The sequence below is a fragment of the Poecilia formosa genome, unplaced genomic scaffold (genome assembly GCF_000485575.1).
Source record: "Poecilia formosa unplaced genomic scaffold, Poecilia_formosa-5.1.2 Scaffold291, whole genome shotgun sequence".
Taxonomy (NCBI): Eukaryota; Metazoa; Chordata; class Actinopteri; order Cyprinodontiformes; family Poeciliidae; genus Poecilia; species Poecilia formosa.
The window spans coordinates 129992-152562 of NW_006800230.1; the positions used below are offsets into that span (position 1 = coordinate 129992).

The window sequence follows — 22571 nt, forward strand, 5'->3', positions numbered from 1 at the left end:
GGGGGAGGAACCAAAGACTTTGAATGTTTTTGTAATTTGCATGTTTTACATTGTACTTCATTTAAAAACTCCCAGGGCAAGATTAAGTGTTGTTTTGTTAAGATTGCTACATTTTGTTTAATGCTTGCAAAACTCAAACATTTGAATATTCTGAACTGAACATTTTGGGAGCCGTCCAAGTTAAAAACCCTGTTGATGTTTTTACAGCACAGTTGAACCCAGAGTGAGCGTCCTGTCGTTGTTTTAGTCTCTAAATGGATGTTCTTCGGGTTGTGTTGTGTTCTTTTCAGGGCTCAAATGAAGCTGCACACGCAGATTTTCATTGCTCAATCATTTTATTGTTACCAGCCTCTTCTCAGCTTCCAGCCCAGACTGTTTACAATGGATGGTTGTTTGGAAGGTTCACAATGTGGATGCAATTTAAAAGGTTTCGTTTCAAACAACATACTCAGAGCCGCTGACAGAATGAGAAAAGCTGCGTGTCTTTTTGTTATTCTGCTTTGATTAAAAAAAAAAAGAGTGGGAGATAAAGTGGGTGGTGAGATCTGTCTGACATGTAGTGATGTTCAGCTTTATTTCTATCACTGTGCATTCTGAGTCAGAACCAGTCAGGAAGTCCATAAAACTATTCTCCAATAATACACTAAAAAAAAATCTCCTTACAGTTTGTTATTTGACAGAAATCAAGATGGAAATTTAACACAGTCGCCCAAATGGTCCAATAACCACTGAAAGATGTGATTAAGCTGCATGTTCGGGTTGTGCGCTGCTGGAATAAGGCACTCCTGAATCAGAATAATAGAGAATAATGAACTTCAGGGACGTCATGATGCAAGCAGGCCCAGTGGAAGAGGTTAGAAGCTGTAAAACCTCCACATCCAGACTGATCAAGATCAACTTCTGACCCAGTGTTCTTATGTTTGTAAGAGTTATAATCTGCTCCACTGAGAGAGAGAAATGTAGCTGCTATGCTGTCATCCTCACCATCTGAGAAAGGAGTAATAAGCTTCACAGAAATGCCCCGATAAGCTGAATAGAGAGATCAGAAAATGTCATATCAGTCTGGTTTGGGGAAATAGGTGAATTTATCACCACATAATGCTGTCCTCAACAATAGGTGCTGATTGTCGCTTGCTGTTTTGGGAATATGTATTTTTATCTAATGGCATTTTTGTGAAACCAGACTGTCATGATGGCTTTCCTGTTTTATTTAGTTGACAATCACAGTGAACCAGTTGAAACATTTTGTGAACCTGTCTGGAAGTTCTGTGTTGCTGCTGCTTTTCTCTTTAAGACGAATCAAGGGAGGAAAGCTAGAATATATAAAAATTCCAGCTACTTTTTTTTTATCACTTTATTGCTTGCATCTCTTCTGCTTAAAGTTGTTGTGGATTTTCAATAAAATGCTGTAAATAATGCATAATGCACTGTGTTCAGGAAAACTTCTGAGGAGTGTCTTAGGAGGGACATTATTCAAACACCCAGGACAACGTAGGACAGCATCGTCGTGTGATGGAGATTTGTATCTAGTAGCAGCTATTGTAGTGACCTTTGACATTAGCATATTTTCCACTGCACGATAGATACGAATTTCATTTATACAACAAATTGTCATTGTTGCTGTTGTGAGTACAGCTTCTGAAGACATCAGTTAAAATTGCACAAAATAGAATAAAAAATAAGTACATTTGCTTAATGGCAACACTGGAACTGCAACAATACCTGACATTTTTTGTTAGATTTTTTACCAGGATGAAATGTTTTTTTTTTTGTTGTTGTTTTTTTGTTTTGGCACCGACTCATCATCAGTACAGCAGATGTAGCTAAGTAGCTAATCAACCACTGGTCTGTTCAGATGATCACTTATTAATAACTACAAAATAAACATCAATCCTGAAAACATTAAACTGTAAAGGATTGAATGTCCTGCTCCTTGTGTGGGAAACATTTTTTTGTGATTTTTGGTCTTTAACTCTGTTACACTAGTGGATCTGTTGTCAGTCAGTTACCATGGCAATGGCTCTATGTGTGGCGTAGCCGACACGAAGAGCAATAAAAAAGCATAAGAGTGGCTTTGATTTGTTCTTTAACGTTTTCTCTGCATTATTTTCTCCTCAACGTGGCTCGCTGTGCTGAGTGAATAATTCCGACATCTCCAGGTTGCATTCTGTTAACTGAATCGCTCTACCATGGCAAGTAAAGGAATCCTCTTTTTGCCCTCCATGCGCTAAATTTCTGGACATAAACGGAAACATGCAACGTGCCTGCAGAAATTCTGGGATGCTTTGCACACCTTTTACCTGAATAACATATTATGTTGTAGAACAGACAAATGCTTTAGACATTTATGTCTTATGATGAGATGATATGATTTAGTTTTTTATTTTACCTATCATCTGAAACATATGTGCGTTCCCTCTGACTTGTAGGGCGCTAGCAGAAAACCCATCTCTGATTGATCTGCCATTCATCTCTGTCTGACCAACATGTGAAACACTTTGGCTGCTGATAGATAAAAACAAAGCACCTTTCAATGCCAGGGGTGATTCACTGCTGCACATGTCATCTTAAGTTTCAAAATGGAAACTGAAGGGTTTCCATTTTGATGTGACAGCTCATAGGCTTGGAGCTTTGTAACTGTCAGAAGTGAGAAAGATGTAAGGCAAAAATATTTTTTTTTCCTCAATTTGACATCTTAACTTTGTTTTGTAGCCTTTATCCACATTTAGAATTAGAAGCTAAAGTAGAAATGTGGCTCTTGTTGTTTTCTGAGTAACAAGAAGAAGGTGGGCTGATCAGGTGGAATCCTAATGAGAGGCTTTTGTTGTCCCTTTTTTAGACTTCCTTCATTAGGGCCACACAACAAACTGAGCCGCCCTAATGATGCTGCACAGCAGTTGGGCATTTTGTTGTTGCTGCCAGCATGCAGGCTGCTTTTGGACTTCCAGAATGAATTAAATTGTCTTGAAATCCGACTGATGTCCTGAAATCAACTTGACCTTCCTGACTATAATCACAGGTACATGTTCCTTCTGTTTTTTATTTACCTTTAAATGCACTGCTTCTGGTTATTACCAATGGTAAAAACACACCAATGGAAGAAAAACATAACATTGTATTTTTCAGAGGTAAAAAAAGACACCATCAAAGGTTCTTCTGAACCTATGCTTATTGAACTGAAAACAAACATATTTACAATAACAATAACATAATCAGAAATAACATGTCTGATTATATTTTAATCTTCAGTTTTTGTTGGTGGATGATCTGCTCTGTCAGCTTCCCCTTTGGGACTTTTCCACAGTTGGATTTAGTTCTGGACTCTGCATAGGTCATCCCAAAACTTTAAAAACCTTACTGTTGTAGCAATTCTTTTCCTTTGATTTGGCAAATTATTTTTTGTCATTTTGCTGCTGAAAAATTAAATCCATCTTAATTTGAAGCATCTTAACATACCTTTCTGTCTGGTACTGTCTGGACTGTTCATGGTTTTATTCTTATCACTGCCACACTTCCAACTGTTAACTCGGAGTGTGATTCTACCACCACCGTACTCCTGTGTGTGACGTTTTTATACCAAACATATATGTGTGTATATGCTACATATATACTTGCTCAATAAATTACAATATCATTGAAAATCTAATTATTTTCAGGAACTCAGTTCACTAAGTGAAACACATTTACACTGAGATTGATGTTTTCAGACCTTTATTTCTGTTAATTACGATGAATTTCCACTGACAGCTAATGAAAACATGACATTTAGATTTGAATATTACAGCAGGCCAATAAAAACATTTTTAATATATAAAGATGAGCTTAATTAAAAGCATGCTTACAGATTGCCTCATTGGAAGGCATATTCAAATTTATTGAATATTAGAACTGTAGCTGGACCGTTTGTATTTTCACGTTTCTGGTACGCCCATAAATCTGATGCACAAGCAACATCCACTAACAGCAACGATAGACCCCAAAGCTGTTTCTCCAGGCTCACTGAGGGTTAATTTCTGCTCCGAAAAAATAATCTGATTGGACACTGGAACAGACAATTGTTGTGTTCAGGTTGTGCTAAAGGTAGTTAGCCTATCAGTGAAGCTATTCAGGCCTAAAGTAGCATCTCAATGCTAAACATGTCAGCAACCACAGTCCACATTTCTAAGGAAGGATCAGGGCTTCCTGAAAATGTTTTTTGATTAAAATCCAATTAATTGTGATTAATTACTTACAGACCCTGCAATTAACTCAATTTAAAAATTTCAATCAAGTCCCACCGCTAGGTTCAATAAAATGGATTTTAAAGGGAAAGAGTGTCCAGATGTAACACGGCTCTTAAAAGTAAGAGCAGGTTTTCCACCATGGAGGATACAGACGTCGGTGCTGAAGGTCACACATTGACATCTGCTGTGTGACACGTCCAAACAGAGCGGCTGTAAATCATCCGTCCATGTCCATGTGTCTGGGTTGAAACAGCATTATAGAAATACTGCTATTCATGTGAATGACTTGTTCATGAAGTGCATCAGAAAGGAACTACAGGCCCCAGTCTGCTGATGTCTTCAGGATAATGAAGCATGAAATGGTGTTTGGTTTTCAAGTGTCTACCTGCGAACAGCTCTGAATAAACTCCTGGATGAAGCGTCCCAGAAGGGTTACTGCTTGGTTCCTGATGAGAGAGATGACTCAACAGCTAAGCAATAAAACAAGAATCTCCCCAGATCGGTTTCAGTCCAGAACCACCGACAGGGAATATCAGTGGAATCAGCTTCTCTGTTGCAGTTTGCCTACCGTCTTTTTTTGATTCTTGAGTTAAAATGCAGGTTGCTTGTTGGAGCTTTCACAAAACATGGCATAACAGCAGATAAACCTGTTGTTAAGCCCTGTGGGGGTTTCACTTTATCATTGGATTTAGCAGAAGAATAAATTAATAATCACCAACCACTTCAAGAAACAAAACGCTGGAAAAATGCTGTTTGGTCCCTGATGGACTGATGCGATTCTTCATTTTTATCCTCTGTCAATTCATATTTGCTAACTAAGTCAGATGTTTATTAGCTGTGTTTCCATTGACCATAAAACTTTGAAATTTGACATTTCAAAAATAAATTTGCTCAGTGGAAACACGGCAATTTCGCAAAAACGTGTTTTTCAATAAAACGTTTTGGCACTGGGATGAGATGTTTCTATTTGGCCGTATTGTAAATGGTGTATTTCGCAAAACTGCAAAGGAAAGACTTTTTTTCATCACACCAGTCACATGATCAACAGCCAGATGTTGCCATTGGCACAAACCATGAAGAAAATAACAGGAAGTGGTAGGAAGATCACAGCATGTTTTTTAATGGTAATTTTTTTTTCAACATTAGCAGAATATTAACAAAATTTGGTCTCATTTATGATGGAAATGCTGCTACTGTGAAGAGTTTTCTGCAATCTTTTTATGCTGTTGCTGATCATAGAAATTAAGGGCCAACGTAACAAAAGGTCCTCTAGCAATGGGTGGCATTTTGACAATATTCAAGTTCTGGTCATATAGAGGTGCTTTTGATTTAAAAAAAAAAAAGACATTCACTTCCTCACAAGATCAAACACAGATGTGATTTCTGCCTCTATCTTCACTATCTTTTACCAGGATATTATAGGTAGCATCACAACAATAATCCTATCTTTGTAAAGCATCTCTGGTGTAACTGAAATGAAGAATCTGCAGCATGCAGTACAGAGAGTTTCTATTTTTCTCCCTCTTCTTGAACACCATTTGTAAGACAAGATGTCCTCAGTAGTTTGGGAGAATATCTCTCACCTCTCTGATACAATCTCTGGTAAGTTAGTAAAGATGTTCAATCAAATCCAATGCAACTAGAATGTGTGGTACATCCCAAGTCTGGACAGTTGCTCATCTGGATGACAGAAGCATCTTTTTGTTTCCACAGAAATCTTAATATTAGTTATGGGACTCGAGTAAAATTGTTAATCGAGGTAATTGCAGGGTTTGTAACTGATTAATTGTGTTTAAATTGAAAACTGTTTATGGACAAAATTAACAAGATTTTAAATTTAAAAATTCCTCTTCTGCAAAATTATTGAATAAATATAGATATGAGCTAGAAACAAGAAAGATGTTTATAATCTGTTAATTATGTCATTAAACTATCAAATTGGTGCAAAGTGCTGCTCCACCCATACAGCTTTCAACCTGATCATCATTTAGAAATATAGACGCTGACATTAGTGTTGGGGACACATGTTGCTACGTGGTTTGCACCGAGATGCTATTTTAGGCTAGAATAGCTTCGCTGCTATGCTAGCTCCTTTTAGTACAACTTGAACACATGGTCTTTTCCAGCGTCCAATCAGATCATTTACTGGAGCTAAAATGAACCCCCAGTGAGTCGACAGAAGCAGCCTTGTCATCCATCACTGCAGTTAGTGAATGTGCGTCACATTTACAGACGTACCAGAAACATGTGAACACCAAGGTTCTGGCCAGAAACCTATGTGAAAAAACATTTTAAATTCATTATGATTTATGTAATTAAGTGAAATAACTCCCGACCTTCATTAGCTATAAGTTTTTATCAAAATGATTAGAAGTCAAACCTCTCAAATCATCTCCTCGCACTTCCTAATAAATAAATAATTAAATCTCATTGAGCTTTATTATCTTCAAGCAGATCATAGTTTGGACTACACTTCAATTCAATTTTCTGAAATTTTTTTTGTAAAATAAATAACATAGCAGTCATGGAACTAAATAACTTAATCAGCACTATGTAAATATAAGTTTTACATAATACAGATACACAGATGATCCTCTCGTTCTGCTGAGTCAGCATGTAACTTCCTTTCCACTCGGGCTCATCATGTGACCATGTGCACAGGCAGATATTTCCAGAATAACAACAGTTATTCATGACATTTGCCATGTAAAAATTAGATTTCTACATGGCAAATAATGCAGGTGTAGTAGAGTGAATATATGTAGTCCTTTCCTATCAAGCTGTCTGATGTAATTTGCTCCCAGTCTCAAGTTATTAGCTTAATGTCTCTCAGTTGGTAAGTGGATATTTCTGGTAATTCGTTTATAGGAAGAAAAGTCTTTATTTATTTTTTATTTTTTTGCTCGGCGTTTATATCAGAGCTGCATTTGTCTTATCATCTCATCTCAGATTTGTTGCTGCTCCTTTCTAATTCTGCAGCCTGAGAGGTTTGTTAGAAGGCGAGCAGAGAGTGAATTTATTTCCGGCTTGATGGCTGCGATTGCTGCTATCAGTTCAACAAAGCAATTTTAATGAGATCCAAAGGTTTGAAATAAGATCTCAAACTCCTCTGATATTGTTTTTCTCTCCTTGCCTTTTAATTGGCAGACTTTTTGAGAGAGCAGAGAGCCCCACAACTCTTCTCTTCTCTTTCACCACACTCCATCATTCCTCTGTTGTTTTTCTTCCCACCACTAATTTGATCTCAGCTAAATGTTTGTAGACTCCAACTAAAATCTAACTCCTAACTATCTGTGAGGCTGCTCAGCATCTGGGCTTCGATTATTCATCTGATGACTGAACCCAGTTAGTCACGCGTCACCGAGGCTACGTGATTAATCGACACTTGCCTCGCCGTTGTTTGCATTGTGAAGTTCCGTCCCGAAGCTCCATCGGTCTGAAGAGAGAGAGAGAGGAGAAAAAAGAATCCTACATTCGGTAAACTTCATTTTTGCATCATGGGGGGAAAGGCAGCAACATCCATCTTTTTTATTGTCTAATGATGTTGCAGCTTCATTTGTTTTGCACGTTGCAATATTAAAACCACATTAAAAGCTCATTTTGATTCCGTCTAAACAAGCCCTCCATCCGGCGCTGTCTGTCTGCGTCTGTGTGTCCCTCTCATTATACATCATTGTTATCTCGGTTCAAAGGCAGAAATATGGCCATAAATAAGGTAATTGGGATGAGCGCAGCAGCAAAACAAAGGCTCAGTAAATGCAAATGGACTCACACAGGAGACCAATTAAGGACAAAAGGATTGTCAACCAATGACTTCCTAGAAAATCCTGTCAGCACTGTAAAGCAAATGAGATCGCAGATGTAGAGTTCAGGCAACAAACTGACACCGCAGTCTGATGGGGTCGACTCACCCACAGTGGGAAAGCGAAGCGCTTTCTTATGTTTTTGGTTTTTTATCACGATATCTTGGAAAGCTAACTATGACAGTGTAAGGGCCGGACTATAGAGGGTGTTTTTTTGTTTTAAATGAAAGAAAAACGTCAGAATAAAGACACAAACGTACCAGAAGAAAGTTGTAAAATTACTAGAAAAAGTGGTTTTAATGAGCAAAACGTCAATAGTTAACATCTGTCCTGACTGGCTCGTCTTTAAATAGACTCAGTTGTTTGCTTTAAAGTTCTGATACTGATGATAATTTGATGATACTAAAAGATTAAACAATGAGCCATGAGTAAAAAAATACCAATCTATAACTTTACAAGATGTTTAGCTGTCCACATTTTAATTGTTTTAATTACTAATTCATTCTACTGATATTGTGAATTTATTCTGGTATTCAGTTTATTCTCATATTTTTAACTTTAGGGACATTATAAGTTTATTCTCATGTTAGTCTGCCTTACTGTTTTATGTCTTAATTATTGTATTCTGACTTTCTGCTCATGATATTTGGACTATGAATTTATACTTATATTATTATGCCTTTTTTCCTCTTATTACGTATTAGAGGAAAAAATTATTATAATTGTTGTATATTATTATATGACAATAAAGTCGTATTATTACGACTTTATTGTCATCAAACTTTTTTCTCGTATTTTATAACATTTTTTGTCTCATATTATGACTTTATTCCCATAACACTATGATGTTATCCTCCTTACGCTTTGTCTTTATTATTGTAACATTTATTGTGATCTAATAATATTACAACATAATTCTGATGTGACTTTTTTTTGTAATTTTATGACATTATTCTCATAATTTAACTTTTCATTTTCTTAGCCTGGCCATAACAGTCTGTCACTAACACATGCAGGGTTGTATCGTAATGCAGAATTTTTTCAGAAAGTGACTTTTTGAGGCAATAATTCCTGGTCCAAACACCATTCATCACCAACACTGTGAAAGCACTAAATCTCAGTGTTGTATTTGTCTAAAGACATTAACATCAGCCATTGTTTAAGTCTAACATCCAGATTTAAAGCAACAAAGAGAAAAATGCTCTCTGATTTGAGCATTCTCTGACCTTAGAGGGATAAATCATGAAGAACATTAGATCTGCTTGTTAGTTACAATAAAAGGTGATCTGAGATCTTATTTTTCAGGAAGAAGGGAAAGCTGGCAATAAAGATAGAAATGGATGAAATGGGCCCAGTCGAGCTTTTCTAAATTGCTTCTCTGTAGTCAGAATCAAACTGCTTAGCAAAGAGATTATAGCTCCAGTCAGCAGTTTGCATTGCCTCCTTATGGGTCCAGCGATGTAGACACTTTGAGTTTTTAATGGTTTATTAAAACTGTTTTTATACCCGGTTGAGATATATGCATAAAAATGAGTCTAAACTGATAAAAGTCTAATTATTAGAGGAGATATTGCTTATCAGCTTGTAGAGCAGGGCATAGAACTCATTTTCATTTTGGGCCACATCAAAAATCTGAATGTCCTTAAAGGGCCGGTTGTGCCAGAATGTATTGATAAAACCCAGTAAGCTGTGAAAATATTAATAAACAGCTGTTTGTTTCAGCATTCAATAATATTGAACATCTTTTCACATTGATTAGTCCATTCAGGATTTTGTGATTGTTTTTTATTTTTTATTTTTTTTGCAATCAAAATCACAGATTTTTTGGTGCTAATTTCTAAATGTTTGTAAGGAATTTTTCACAATATTTGTTCTAATGTGACTTTTTATTGATCACCTTATGAATCACTTGACATGAAGTAAGGCTGAGGCGGCAGTCATTTAAACCCAATGGTCTTGATCAATTTTCAGAAAAATTTGTAGTAAAATCAGAGAAAAAAAAAAAGAGGGGATCTGTTGATTTTATGTTAATTTTATGTTAATTTTGCAGATAAAAAAAAACTGGAGTGGCATATTAATGTATTTGGAGTCTAGAGGGCCACTGAAAACCCTATGGTGTGCCAGATTTGGCCCCTGGGCCTTGAGTTTGACACATGTGCTGCAGAGTGTCATTTAACTGACAAAAGGTTGAAGATTCAGGAATCAGGTTCCAGGTTTTCCAAACTCAAATTGTCTTGATCCAAGATTAATTGGAGACTGACAGACTAGTCTTATTATTAATAATAAAACATACATATTTTATTAAACTGGTTTCAGGATTACTTTGGAACGAAGATCAGATGAGCACTTCAAATGTTTGCAGGAGTCAGAATGGTGTCACTCAGAGGAACTCTACATGTGAGTTGTGGATCTGTGAAAAAGGAGCAGAATCACAGAGCACAGCAATGAAGAGAACTCACAAAAAGTGTCAGGACTTTTTCTGAAAATGTTCTGCCACCATGAAGCTGGGTAACAAAGTCGTGTAATCCGGCATTGTGTGGAAGTAGAGGACGAGTATTAACAGGTGCGCCTGTTCCTTGCCTCTGCACATCAGAGACACGTCGTGCGTTGAAAGAAAACCGCCATCACACTTTCATTAATCGGCCTAACGTTTCATAGGCATAGGGAAATAAGCTGCTTTGGTAAATAATGCTCCTGCATCTCCCTCTCTCACAATTGATGCTGTAACATGCACCATTTGATCTGAAGCTAAGTGAGCCGGCTAATGTTTTTTCTTTTTATTGGTTGTTAAAGGAATGTTAAAGAATTCCACATCAGAATGTATGTGAGGCACATATGGTGCAAGATTTATGCTAGAGCTACTCAGATGTTGCAGGATTGACCCAATACTAACATCACTTAACTGTCAGACGCTCTGTCCACAATGATTAGGCTTCACTCATCAGACAGACCTACTTTCTGATGATCAGTTCGAGTTGGTAACTCCATTCTTAAAATGGAGAAAAAAGTCAATAAAATGATAGCGGCAAAGTATCCCACCCTGACTCTGGTGGAACACCAGCTGCGTTTCCAATTGTGCAAATTGGAATTATGAAAATAAATTTGCTTAATGGAAACGGAACAAGTTTTTATGTTAGGATAAGGTGGATTTCAGCTGTATTTTTTTTTTTTTGCAAAACTGCAATGGAAACACTTTTTTTCTGCATCACACGAGTCACATGATCAACAGCCAGATGTTACTACCGGCTCAAACCGTGAAGAAGACAACAGGAAGTAGCAAGAGGATGATGGATTTAAAAAATAATAATTATTTTTTTGGTCAATATGCAGGCGGCTCCACCAGAGCTCTCACAGCATCACTGTTCATAAAAACTTGTGTGTTGAATCCACAGCTCTTCTGTAAAATGGCCGACTACAATTCCCCCAAAATACCTCATATGTACCTGCTCCCGAGTAGGCGGGGCTTGTCGCTCTAACGCCAAATAAGACACCGATTTCTCCTCTGATTGGGTGATAAATGATGAGCACTAGCACCATGTCTGAATTATGATAAAGCAGCAGGTCTTTAATGTATTGTGATGCTAAGCTGTTCAGTGATTAAAATACTTTTCTTATTTTATAAAAGTCTAGTTTGGGCATGGCTCTGGGAATGGATGCAGTGTTGATGTGCAGATTAATGCTCTGATTGTCTCTGCAAAGAAGTTGGCAAATTCATGTCAGGTCTGTCGACTGCTGCAGATAAAACTCAAGTATTATTAATGTTTTCGTTTATGATTTCTGCAAAGAACATTTCCCTTGCATGTTTTTGTGTGGTTAGCTACGCAGTCTTTCTTTATAAATTTCATAATAAATGTGAAGTTGAGTTTTAGTTTAGTTTACGTTCAACAAAGTCGTCTTGCTCATCTGTTTGTACATATCTCCATGGAGACTTCTTCCTAACAGACAGAACCTTCACATTAATGGGAGCAATGATGCTTTAAATTTTAGAATGGATGTTATCTACCAACACATCTACATGGTTACAGTATCAGGGTGAGGAGGAAGAGTATAGCTGATTAAAAGTTTCTGCTGAAATAAACAAAGATTTGCACACATTTGTAATGGAAAGAAACTCAAGGCAGAAAATTAGTTATTAGAATCACCAGTATTCATTCACACTAATGGGTCTGTGGGATCTGAGAGGATCTAGTTTAGGATTTCTATGCTGATGTTTCCTCTACAGAAATTTCTTGTAGCTGTTTTTGTTTTTGGTTCTGTGGTTCTTTAAACGATTGGAAGTTGTAGAGGCAAAGAGAACTCATTGGACTTTACATACTCTGCTTTTATTTTACATTAATGAACAGGTCCAAGGATGTTTTTTTTAAATATATCTATAGATGTAAAGGGACAGAAAAAGCTCTTGTTGTTGACAGCTCAAAGACATTTCACTGCATCTGTTTTAAAGCGACATGGAGAAAGCTTCTGGAGGTCTTAATGGAGTTTATGAATTGCATAAAACTCAACAACTCCAACCTTTTAAAAGCCTTCCTCCAGTTTAAGGAAGCCTGCTGTTTGTTGTTGTAGGGGTGAGAGGAAAGACGCGGGGTGTGTGTGAATGCGTACATACAGGAGGCTCGTGTGTGTGTGTGTGTGTAAATGCTGCTGTGTGCTGTTTTGAGCCAAGCTGCTGGAGATGGCATTTTAGAATGCACGGCAGAGCGGTTTCCCTGTCTATGCTTTTCTTTTTCGTTTTTTTTTTTTTTTTACACCTTCTTCCTCCCACATGTGGGGTTGACTCCTGTCATGCTCTACTGCCTGGTTTCCGTGCTGCGCTGTGTGTGTGCGTGTGCATGTGTGTTTGTGTGTATAATCAGCATTTTGTGTGTGTTGAATGTGGAGTTAAGCTCATCTAGGCTCTGGCTGCTCTGTCTATATATACATGACATCATTTATGAAAAGTTTTCAACCAGCTTAAACCTTTTGACTTTTTTGCATGAGTACAGCCACAAACTGCAGTGTGTTTTATGGGATGTTGTGAAACACCAACACAAATTGGTATATATTTAGGAAATTAATGAAAATGGTACAATGATTGCCCGATACTTTTAAAACCTGCTTTTACTACCATTATGCATCCTCTGAGGTATTTCTCTACCAGCTTTGTACAGACGGACATTTTAGCACGTTCTTCTCTGCAACATTGCTCCATCTTCCTTGGACTGGATGCTTCTGTTAATATGTGTTTTTAAGTTTTGACCATAGGTTCTTAATTGGATAGAGGTCTGGACTTTAACTGGACCACCCTGATGAAGTTGCTGTGATCTAAACTGTTCTTTTGTAACCCTGGATGTATGTTCTGTTGCCATCCTGTCCTCCGACTCAAGTATTTTCCTCCTCTTACAGGTTTTATATCAGAGAATGCTTTGTATTTGGCTTCATCCATCTTCATATCACCTGGATTAGATTTCCTTGTCTCTGCCAAGAAAAGCATTCCCACTGCATCATGTTCTTACTTTGTGAATGGGAGTGTTCAGTGTTATATGTCATGTTAGATTTATGCCTTCTTTAAAGTTTTGATTGTTGAACAAAAGTTTACTTTTATGTCTGATTTGATTACAGCATTTTCTGTGACTTGTGCCAAAGTAGAAACAGGCTTTCTAATGGCTTCCCTTCTGTTGAGGGACTGCCTGGGATGATTCATCTGCTTAAAGATGAACTAAAATATGATTATTCTAAAACATGTTTAATCCTTTTCTAGGCTAAAGAAGGTTCTAATATTTCTTTAGCCTTCGAGAACATTCCTTAGCCATCTATAACTTTCTTTGGTCTTCTAAACCTTTCTTTAGCATTGTACATCTATCTTTACCTTTCTAGAAAATTCTGTAGCCTTCTAGAGCTTTCTATGACTTTCTTTAGCAGTCTAGAACATTCTTTAGCATTGAGTACTTTGTTGCATGTTCTTGAATGTTCCACTAATTACTAATTGGATACATTTCTCATGACAAATTCCTTCATTTCCCATAATCCAGATGGGTGCCAACAAGTTTGACCAGCAAGTTTGAGCAGCTAGCTGGACGCGTTGCTCTGTTTCGTCTCCACCAGGGAGACCCACTGTGACTCTCAAACTGATCGTCTTGGTGTCGCATACAAAGCAGTTTGACGTGAAATCAGTTTGTCACCGAGCTGTTTCCTGTGTGAAACCATATGTGGTTGTAAAATTTTACTTTTGCATAAACCTTTACAGATTTATTCATTTTCCTTCACGGCTATGCACTGGTCTACCATCCAAAATGCTACGAAAACACATCGAAGTTTGTGGTTTTCACAGACTAATGTGGCTAATATCCAGAAGCTGTAATGGAGGTCAGAGGCACAACCACCCAGACCTTACTCTTCAAGACATTTTAGTTATTTCCTGTCTTGCCACTTGTAGTGACTCATCCTTTGATTTCCTTTTCTTCTCAGATAAAGAAGTCCCCACAGTCCCTCTCTCAATTCAGTCTCCAGTGTTGACAACAGCCGGTACAAGGGAAGATGGATCTAAAGGTAAAACTTCCAGCCTCGCAGCAGGAGGTTTCCTGCACTCTGTGCTGGCCCAAAGAGGACGCCTCGTCTCCAAGAAAGGGGAGGTCATCCCCTCTGCGCTGCCCCAGAATCTGCTTCCTCTCCTGGGCAGAGGACTCAGTGTCAACTCCTTCCATGGAAGCAACCCCCAGGAGCATCAAAGCGAGGGATTACCGTCGAGGGCAAAGTCCCCAGCATCAGCTGCGGCGTCGGGCCAAGGCAGCAGTCCAAGCCAACCGCCGTCCACAGACACACACTCTCAGCTGCCTCACACGAGGACACACACACCTGAACCGGAGGCGGAAATAACCACTGTACCAGACGTGGACACTGAAACGCCTTTATCAGGTATGTCACAGTTAAACTGACATTCTGTCTGAAATACTTAAATGAAATTGTATTTTTTTTTCTTTCAAGTTTTGGAAAATGTTGCGTCTGAATGTTTGTGTTGCAGCAATTTGTGCGCTCTTTATTAGCCCAGCAAACCTTAAGAACATGGAAGAGACTCAGGACAAAAGACACCGTTTGAAGTTAAATGACATTTTTGCAACAATAAATACCGTGGGTATCTGAAAATGTTTTTGAACACAATTTTCTTTCATTCTTTCAGTGTTGGTTTTTCTATGAAGTGTCAGTTTGAATTTCCTTTTGAAAGAAACACAATAATATCTCCAGTGCCTTTCTAAACCTAAAAAGCTGTTTTATGCAGTTATTATCATCTTAGCATAGCTAATTTTTACTATTTACATGAAGAGATCCACTATTTAAATCTTGTGTTTTTAATATGGCGTTTTGGTTCAGTTTGTAGAGAAATATAACTTTTTTTAAACCATGAAAACAAACTGTCAGTCACTTTCTTCTTGGATTATTTGCTTTCAAATCAAAATTAGCTTTTCTATACTACAAAAAATATCTAAAATGTGCTAGTTTAAGTGCTACATTAATCTATACTACCAAACATTAAAAATCAGTGACATAATCAGTATTAAAATCTGTCTAAATTCAGTCCAAAGGATAATTTGGACTGAATAATCATCACTTTCCTAAAACAGTAAAAAAAAAAATTCACAAAAAGAAAAAAGTGTTGATTTTTATTTATTTATTTTTTATTTACCAAAACCACTTTTGGCAAAAAAATAACTTTTAGGAAGGTAATGATTAAGAATGCACCGATTGAAGTTTTCTGCTGATTAACGATCTTTAAAGAGCCTGACCTGCCGATTGTGATTTGGCCTTTTGTTTTTATCAAAATCTTTAACAAAATCCATTTACATTTGGTTAAAAATCTGACAAAATACTAAACTATTTAGCTTTTGACAAACACTGTATCAGTATGAAATGGAAATGCAATTTTAAAAAAATGAATGTTCCAGCTTAACTAGAAACAAATATAACTTAAGGTGTTTAAGAAAAGAACGGTTTGTAATGTAATAATGAAGTGAAGTGCAAGAATCCTAATAAGGAGAGAATTATGTGACTCGGTCCAGCATGGAGCTTCCGAAAAGCCTGGGAGAGAAGAAGAAGAGTGGCTATTTACCCTGAGCCTGTTAACGTCCCGGAGACCTGGCTGCACCTTTTTCCTGCATACTGCTTAAAATCCTTGTAATTTCTGTCTTTAATTACACACAGCAGGGATTTCCAGAGTGGTTCCAGTTAGAATGCCATTAAAAGGGATTACAAGCGAATTCAACAAGGGGGGGGGGAAATAATCTGAACTCTCTGCTCTCTCCTCCAGCTGCATCCAGCTGCATGGTGAATTTCTCTGACCCAGAGGGATACATAGACTCCTCTGACAACCCGCCTCTGCCCGACGGCCTCTTCCTGCACTGCACCTACACCGTGACCGTGTACACCGGCTACGGCGTGGAACTGCAGGTGTGTGCGCGCCCCTCAGGGAAATCCCACGGCTGCGGAACTGCAGCCAGGCTGGGACGTGTTCGCAGCCCGCAACAGCGTCTAGGTATCACAACTAGAGCGGCTTTAATGGAGGATGCTGCAGTGTTTGTGCTCTGGTCGTTATGTTGGATGCCTTTAGTCTGGAGGCTGACTTCTGCCTCCTGGTGGCGGCTTGTCGTTTCTGAATCAGCCAAGCAAGACGGGCAGAAACTGGAATTCCTCCAATGGAAACATTTGATGAAGGGAATCTGTAGATCCAGTTCGAATGTCACAAACATGAGTCATTTCTGACCATTTGTAAATTAGGTTTCCTATTTGGGAAAGGTTGACTGTTTTAAAGGGGCAGTATTGTGCAAAATCTTTTTTTTTCTTTTCTTTTTTTTTAGCTGTATATCATATTATTATGTTATTTCCTGTTGTCATGATTCTTCTGTGCATGTCTGAGGAATCCTTGAGTTTCTCATAGAAACCATTTTGTTTTTTTCCCCCATCTCCAATCATCTCTTATTGCTGCGGTGTCTGACTGCTTCCCCGTTGCCTTCCTGCGTTTCCAGGTGAAGAACGTAAACCTCACGGACAGCGAGCAGCTGTCCATCAGGGGCGTGGACGATCAAGGCGCCACGCTGGTTCTGGCCAATCACACGCTGCTGGTGGAAGGTCAGGTGATACGCAGTCCCACCAACTCTCTGTCCGTCTACTACCGTTCAGCCCCAGAGGGGAGCATGGGCCTCTTCCAGCTGCACTACCAGAGTAAGTCGCCACGCCACACAAGCACACAAACGCAGCAAAAACCTAATCATGTGTTCATACAAACCGGTTATGGAATTATCCGACAGCCCTTTCATCGGGCTGTCTGTGCTCTCTAAAGTGTTGGTGTTAATTGCATAATCAAATACCTTCTCATTGAGTCACTCAGCACGGTGATTGAATCTGTCATGTGAATTAGCTGATTACCGCTCTGATTAATCGTCTCTCGGCTCATTAGGAGGCTGAGGACACGGCGAGCGTGTGTGTGTGTGTGTGTGTGTGTGTGTGTGTGTGTGTGTGTGTGTGTGCGCGTGCGCGTGTTCATGTTTGTTTTCACATGTGTCTGATGACGCGGTTCTAACATGCAACGAGCATCAGAGGGGACATCAGAGCGCCGGGCCCACCTGTGCTGTTAATCACAGCCGTCTCATCGTTTTGCGCCGCTCCTGTGATGGAACTGACTCGGATCAAAACGCTGCATGCAGAGGAAGATTTGTGCGCGATCAAATAAGACGTGAGAAACAACAAAACCGAAATTAACAGGCGAGGAATATTAATCCCATCCAGCCTGAAAAGCGTATTAAGGCTTTTTCAGATGATAATGTACCTACAGGTGAATGGGAACTCTGTGTATAAGTGATTCTGTCAGTGATAAATAACAGGAAAATCATTTAAAGCATGAAGAAGTTAACAATTCTGAAGAGAGAAAGCAACATAGGAAGCTATAAAAAAAATCCAATGCCATCCTTGGGATTCTGCTTTTTACATATATGGGCCAATACAGAACCAGTATTTAGATTCAGTATTTTTTATTTATTTATTTGAATATAATTGTCAAAATTGTCAAAAGAAGAAAAAAAAGGTAAATGTACCATATTTGATGGAGCTTTCCATTGAGACTTTTAACAAGTTTTTTCCTGTATTTTCTACTTCAAGTCTACAGCTGCGTTTCCACTGACCATGAAATTGCACAACTTGACATTTCAAAAATAAATTCACTTAAAGGAATGCGCAAGTTTAGAAAAAAATCTTGTTTTTCCATAAAATATTTTGACGCTGTAGGGTGGATGGTTTTATTAGCTGTTTCTAAATTGGTTTATTTTGATAAATAAGCCAATTTATTTGTTTTAAATAAATTAGAAACTTGTTTTTGCATCACACAAGTCACATGAGAATGTGACTCGTGTGACATACCACATATTGAGAATGTGGTATGTGCTGCTATATCTACATTTCCTAACAAGCAAACTGGCACAAAGTTTATATTTCACATACGGAGAAACGATGTGCAGGGGATCGCTATTTTGTGAAGTGAAAGCAACAAAAGAAGCTAAAAGGAATTAAAAATCATCTTTTTGGTTTTACGTTTGGTTTCTCTGGTAACCACAACACAGATCTGGTCAAACGTCAACAGTGAATCTTTTTCTTTCTCAGTCTTCAGGCTGAGTTGCTCACTTCCGAAGAGACCTCACTTCGGGGAAGTGTCGGTGCTGGACCTGCTCCCTGGAGGCGTAGCCAGCTTTCACTGCCACATGGGTTATCACCTCCAGGGGGAGCCACAGCTCACCTGCATCAACGCCTCGCTGCCGGTCTGGAGCGGCAAGGAGCCGACCTGCAGGGGTGAGTACGTATGTGTGTGTAGATTCACAGCATTGACTCGATCCCAGGACAGTTTAAGGCGTTGAGTTAGTGTCCCATACTCCAGTGTGTGTAAAGCGTGCCCTCCTCCCTGTAGCTCTTTGTGGAGGGACAGTGAAGAATGCAACGGTGGGGCGGGTGCTGTCGCCGTCCCCCCACCACGGACCAAACGCCACTTTGGACCGTTCCTGCTCCTGGTCCCTGGAGGCACCGAAAGACCAAAGACTACATCTGCACCTGGAGAGGCTGGCCCTGGGGCCGACCGACAGGTAGGGGCCAAACAGGTGGGACCGACAGGTGGGAACCCGTTTATCCCAGGTTCATGTTGAGTTTCAAGTTGTCTAAGACCATGTTGTATCCATTTACAAACACCCTCTGCTCCTTTAAATGTCTGTTTTAAACAAGATGTGTTTACTTCACCTCACACCTGGTAGTGCGGTAGACTCGGTTTGATTGGGGACCAAAGGTGCAACATTTATTACAGTTTCAGTCGGTGCCGTTCTCTTTCACATTACACTGTTAAACAATCCAAACTATTAGGAAAACCTTGTTCCTCTCTTCACCTGTGTTGGCGCTGCACCAAGAACCACTGAAGGAAACGACACAAAAACCTTTGAGGAAGACACAAAATATAAACAAGATGGAGATTTTAGCAGTTGTAGGATTTCTCTTTTGTCTTTGGTACCAGACAATGACCTATTTCTCCTGCTGGTGCTGGACTCATGCCTCTGTTTTATTGCAATTTACCCAGAATTCCCTGCGCTGTAGTCCGCTTCCTGCTTGTGGAGCAGTTTCTGGTCCACTTGGCGTTCACATATGCATTCCAACCAGACCAGAGGTCACTGCAACCAAGACAGAGACCGAGGTTTTCAGGCAGACCAGAGTTTACTGTTTTGGTCAACATCAGAGTTCAATTATTCATTCACACCTCCACAAACAAACCGGGTCAAACCGGTTTCTAGGCAAACTGACAGGAGTTTGATTAAAGAGGACAAACCATGGCTGGTGTGAATGCAGCCTTAAGTTCTTCAACGGATGAGTCTGACACATTCTGCTGATCTGTTGTGTTTGCCTCCCTTCAGGCTGGTGTTGTGGAGCGGCCTGGACGCTGGCTCTGTGGTGCTGTTCGATTCAGGGCGGGGGGGGCAGATACCCTTTGAGGGGGTGATCAGCGAAGGTCCGGCTGTGAGGGTCCAGTTCATCACCGATCAGCCCAACCATGAGACCGGGTTTAACATCCGCTACGAAGGTAGAGGGTCAGAGGTTACAGATAAAACACATCACACACACACAGGCTGGAACACTGCTGGGCCCCGGGCACAAACATGTCCTACCAGCGCAGGTGGTTGATGCAAATAGAGGCTTTTTTCCCCCAATTTGGACAAAACAATGACCCACAGATTAAAATCATCTCTCAGAAACGTTGAGTACAACACAAAGTCTTCTCCATCTTTTACTAACCAAGCTTTCTGCTTTCCCTTTAATTTCATGGTAGACTGGATCACGTCTGTCCATTGACTTCTACACTAAAGCAGATTTTGGTGCCTCCAAATCTGCTTTTAATTTCAAATAAACATTGAGCTAAATCATATAGTTACTGCTGAGAATGCACTAAATCTGTTTCAGGTTTCCTTAACTGACCCTAACATAAATGAATCAAGTGGTTGCCTTTCTTTTGTAAAACCCTCTTGAGGTTTTGGATCTACACTGATTTACACATTCCTTTCTGACAAAAAAAAAAAAAAATCAGGCTATTTTCTTTGAATAAATAATTTCATGCCTAGTTTATTGTTGAGCAGGAAATAAATTCTGTTAAACATTTTGCTGAATTAGTTTTTAAAAAATGTTTTCTCTTGTCTCTTGAGTTGACAATTTTTGGCTCACGCTGTGGAAAGTTTGGACACCCCTGGCTTAACGTGATGTTCTGCCAAGCTGCTTTCTGACGGACTGCCAGGGACGGAGCTGCTGATCCGCAGAGGAGGAGATAAAGTTTCTGTTTTCTGGCAGCTTGATGTTGCCAAAGCATGATGACGTTTCCTCTACCATCTTAATCCAATCACTGGACATAAAATGACTAATTAACTAAGACTCATATTTCCAGTAAATCAGCAGAGACATTTTTTCAGAATCACTCGCGCGCGCGCGCGCGCGCGCGCACACACACACACACACACACACACACACACAGTGTTCCTGACATCCTTCTTTCTTTTTGCTGTTTCAGCTTTTGAGCGTGGCCACTGCTACGAGCCGTACCTCCAGAATGGAAATTTCACCACATCTGACCCCTTGTACGGCGTGGGAACGGTGGTTCAGTTCACTTGTGACCCCGGTCACTCTTTAGAGCAGGGCCCTCCGGTGATCGAGTGCATAAGCGCCAGGGACCCGTACTGGAATGACACGGAGCCGCTCTGCAAAGGTAAAAGAATGACCTTCATGTTGGAGGTTTTCATCTTTTTACTCTAAATCATAGTCTAAAACTCATTAGTCTGAGTAGGGTTGAATTGTTTGGTGTCAAACGTTGTGATTCCAGGCAACAACAGAAAGAAGGAACACAAAAAGCTTGAGAAAAAGAAAAAAAGGCAAATAAAGATTGAAACAGAGACTTGAGATTGTTTTTTCATCTGAACTATGATGTCTGTTAATGCTGACATTATTCAGCAATGGTAGATACCATTAGTAGATAGTGTAGATAGTGTTTTATTTCAGCAGTTTTGTTTCAGCTTAATCACTTATGATAAGTTAAAGTGACAGGCTAGTGTATCAGACAGAACTAGCAATCAGTACATCTGTAGTTGACACTGAGGACTGTCCTGTTACTAAATTGTCCTCATCTTCCTGTCCTCCGTCTGTCCCGCTGCAGCTCAGTGCGGCGGGGACCTGACGGGTCCAGGCGGAGTCATCCTGTCCCCAAACTGGCCGGAGTGGTATGGAGAAGGAGAGGACTGCAGCTGGAGGATACACGTCGGCGAAGACAAACGAGTGCTGCTTGATGTTCAGCTGTAAGGAAAACACATCGTTTACTTGACAGAGAGTCAAATGGGCACGTTAGTTAATTACTTTAGAAAAGAAATTAACTGTCAGTTGGAGTTTAACTTCCAGATAAACGTAAAACTCTGAGTTTAAGGTAAGAGAGGATGTAGCTGATGGTGGATGAACTAGTGGTTCATCCACCATCAGTTGGAGCATAAGCTCGGTTCCACCAGGTGTTTGCTAATTACTGCTGGCTAGTGTGAAGGAGCTGAGTGGGCGAGTCGTTGGGGAGGGAAGCAGAAGGTTGGAAACTTCAACTCTGAGGAGGAGCTTCATCCTTGAAGGCGGTGCTAGGTCTCACCAAGTGTTTTACACAGCCAAATGGTTGCCACAGGAGATTAAAGAAATAACATTACAATGTTATAACATGATGCAAACCTAAAAAAAAAACAAAAACAATGTTACATAATAACATAATACCTTTCAGTGAAGCACATCCTTTATTTCCCTACTATCAGACAGTAAAGGATATTCTGGGAAGGCTGAATCTTTTATAAATCACAATATAATTCTTTAGATGGAGAGTTCAAGTTCAAACAGTTTGAATTGCTTCTTCACACAATTCAAACAAAACCCCATTAAAAACCTTTCAGCAAATGCGAAGTTATTTTTTGGCAGAAATATGTCATAAAGTATTTCATTTTCCCTGTCTAACCTCGGCTCTCGACGCCCTCTGGGGGTGCTAAAC

At 39.4% G+C, this 22571-nt stretch overlaps 1 protein-coding gene across 4 annotated transcripts in view; it reads left to right on the forward strand.

Moving 5' to 3' along the window:
* Positions 1–22571, forward strand: part of sez6l (seizure related 6 homolog (mouse)-like) — a 65341-nt gene that overhangs the window by 31107 nt on the left and 11663 nt on the right. For all 4 annotated transcript variants that reach the window (XM_007571936.2, XM_007571935.2, XM_016681738.1 and 1 more), the window contains exons 2-9: positions 14471–14917; positions 16305–16444; positions 17020–17215; positions 18647–18832; positions 18948–19119; positions 19933–20099; positions 21075–21269; positions 21714–21852. In XM_007571936.2, the coding sequence (XP_007571998.1) occupies positions 14471–14917; positions 16305–16444; positions 17020–17215; positions 18647–18832; positions 18948–19119; positions 19933–20099; positions 21075–21269; positions 21714–21852 (1642 nt within the window). The remainder of the gene's footprint in view (positions 1–14470; positions 14918–16304; positions 16445–17019; positions 17216–18646; positions 18833–18947; positions 19120–19932; positions 20100–21074; positions 21270–21713; positions 21853–22571) is intronic.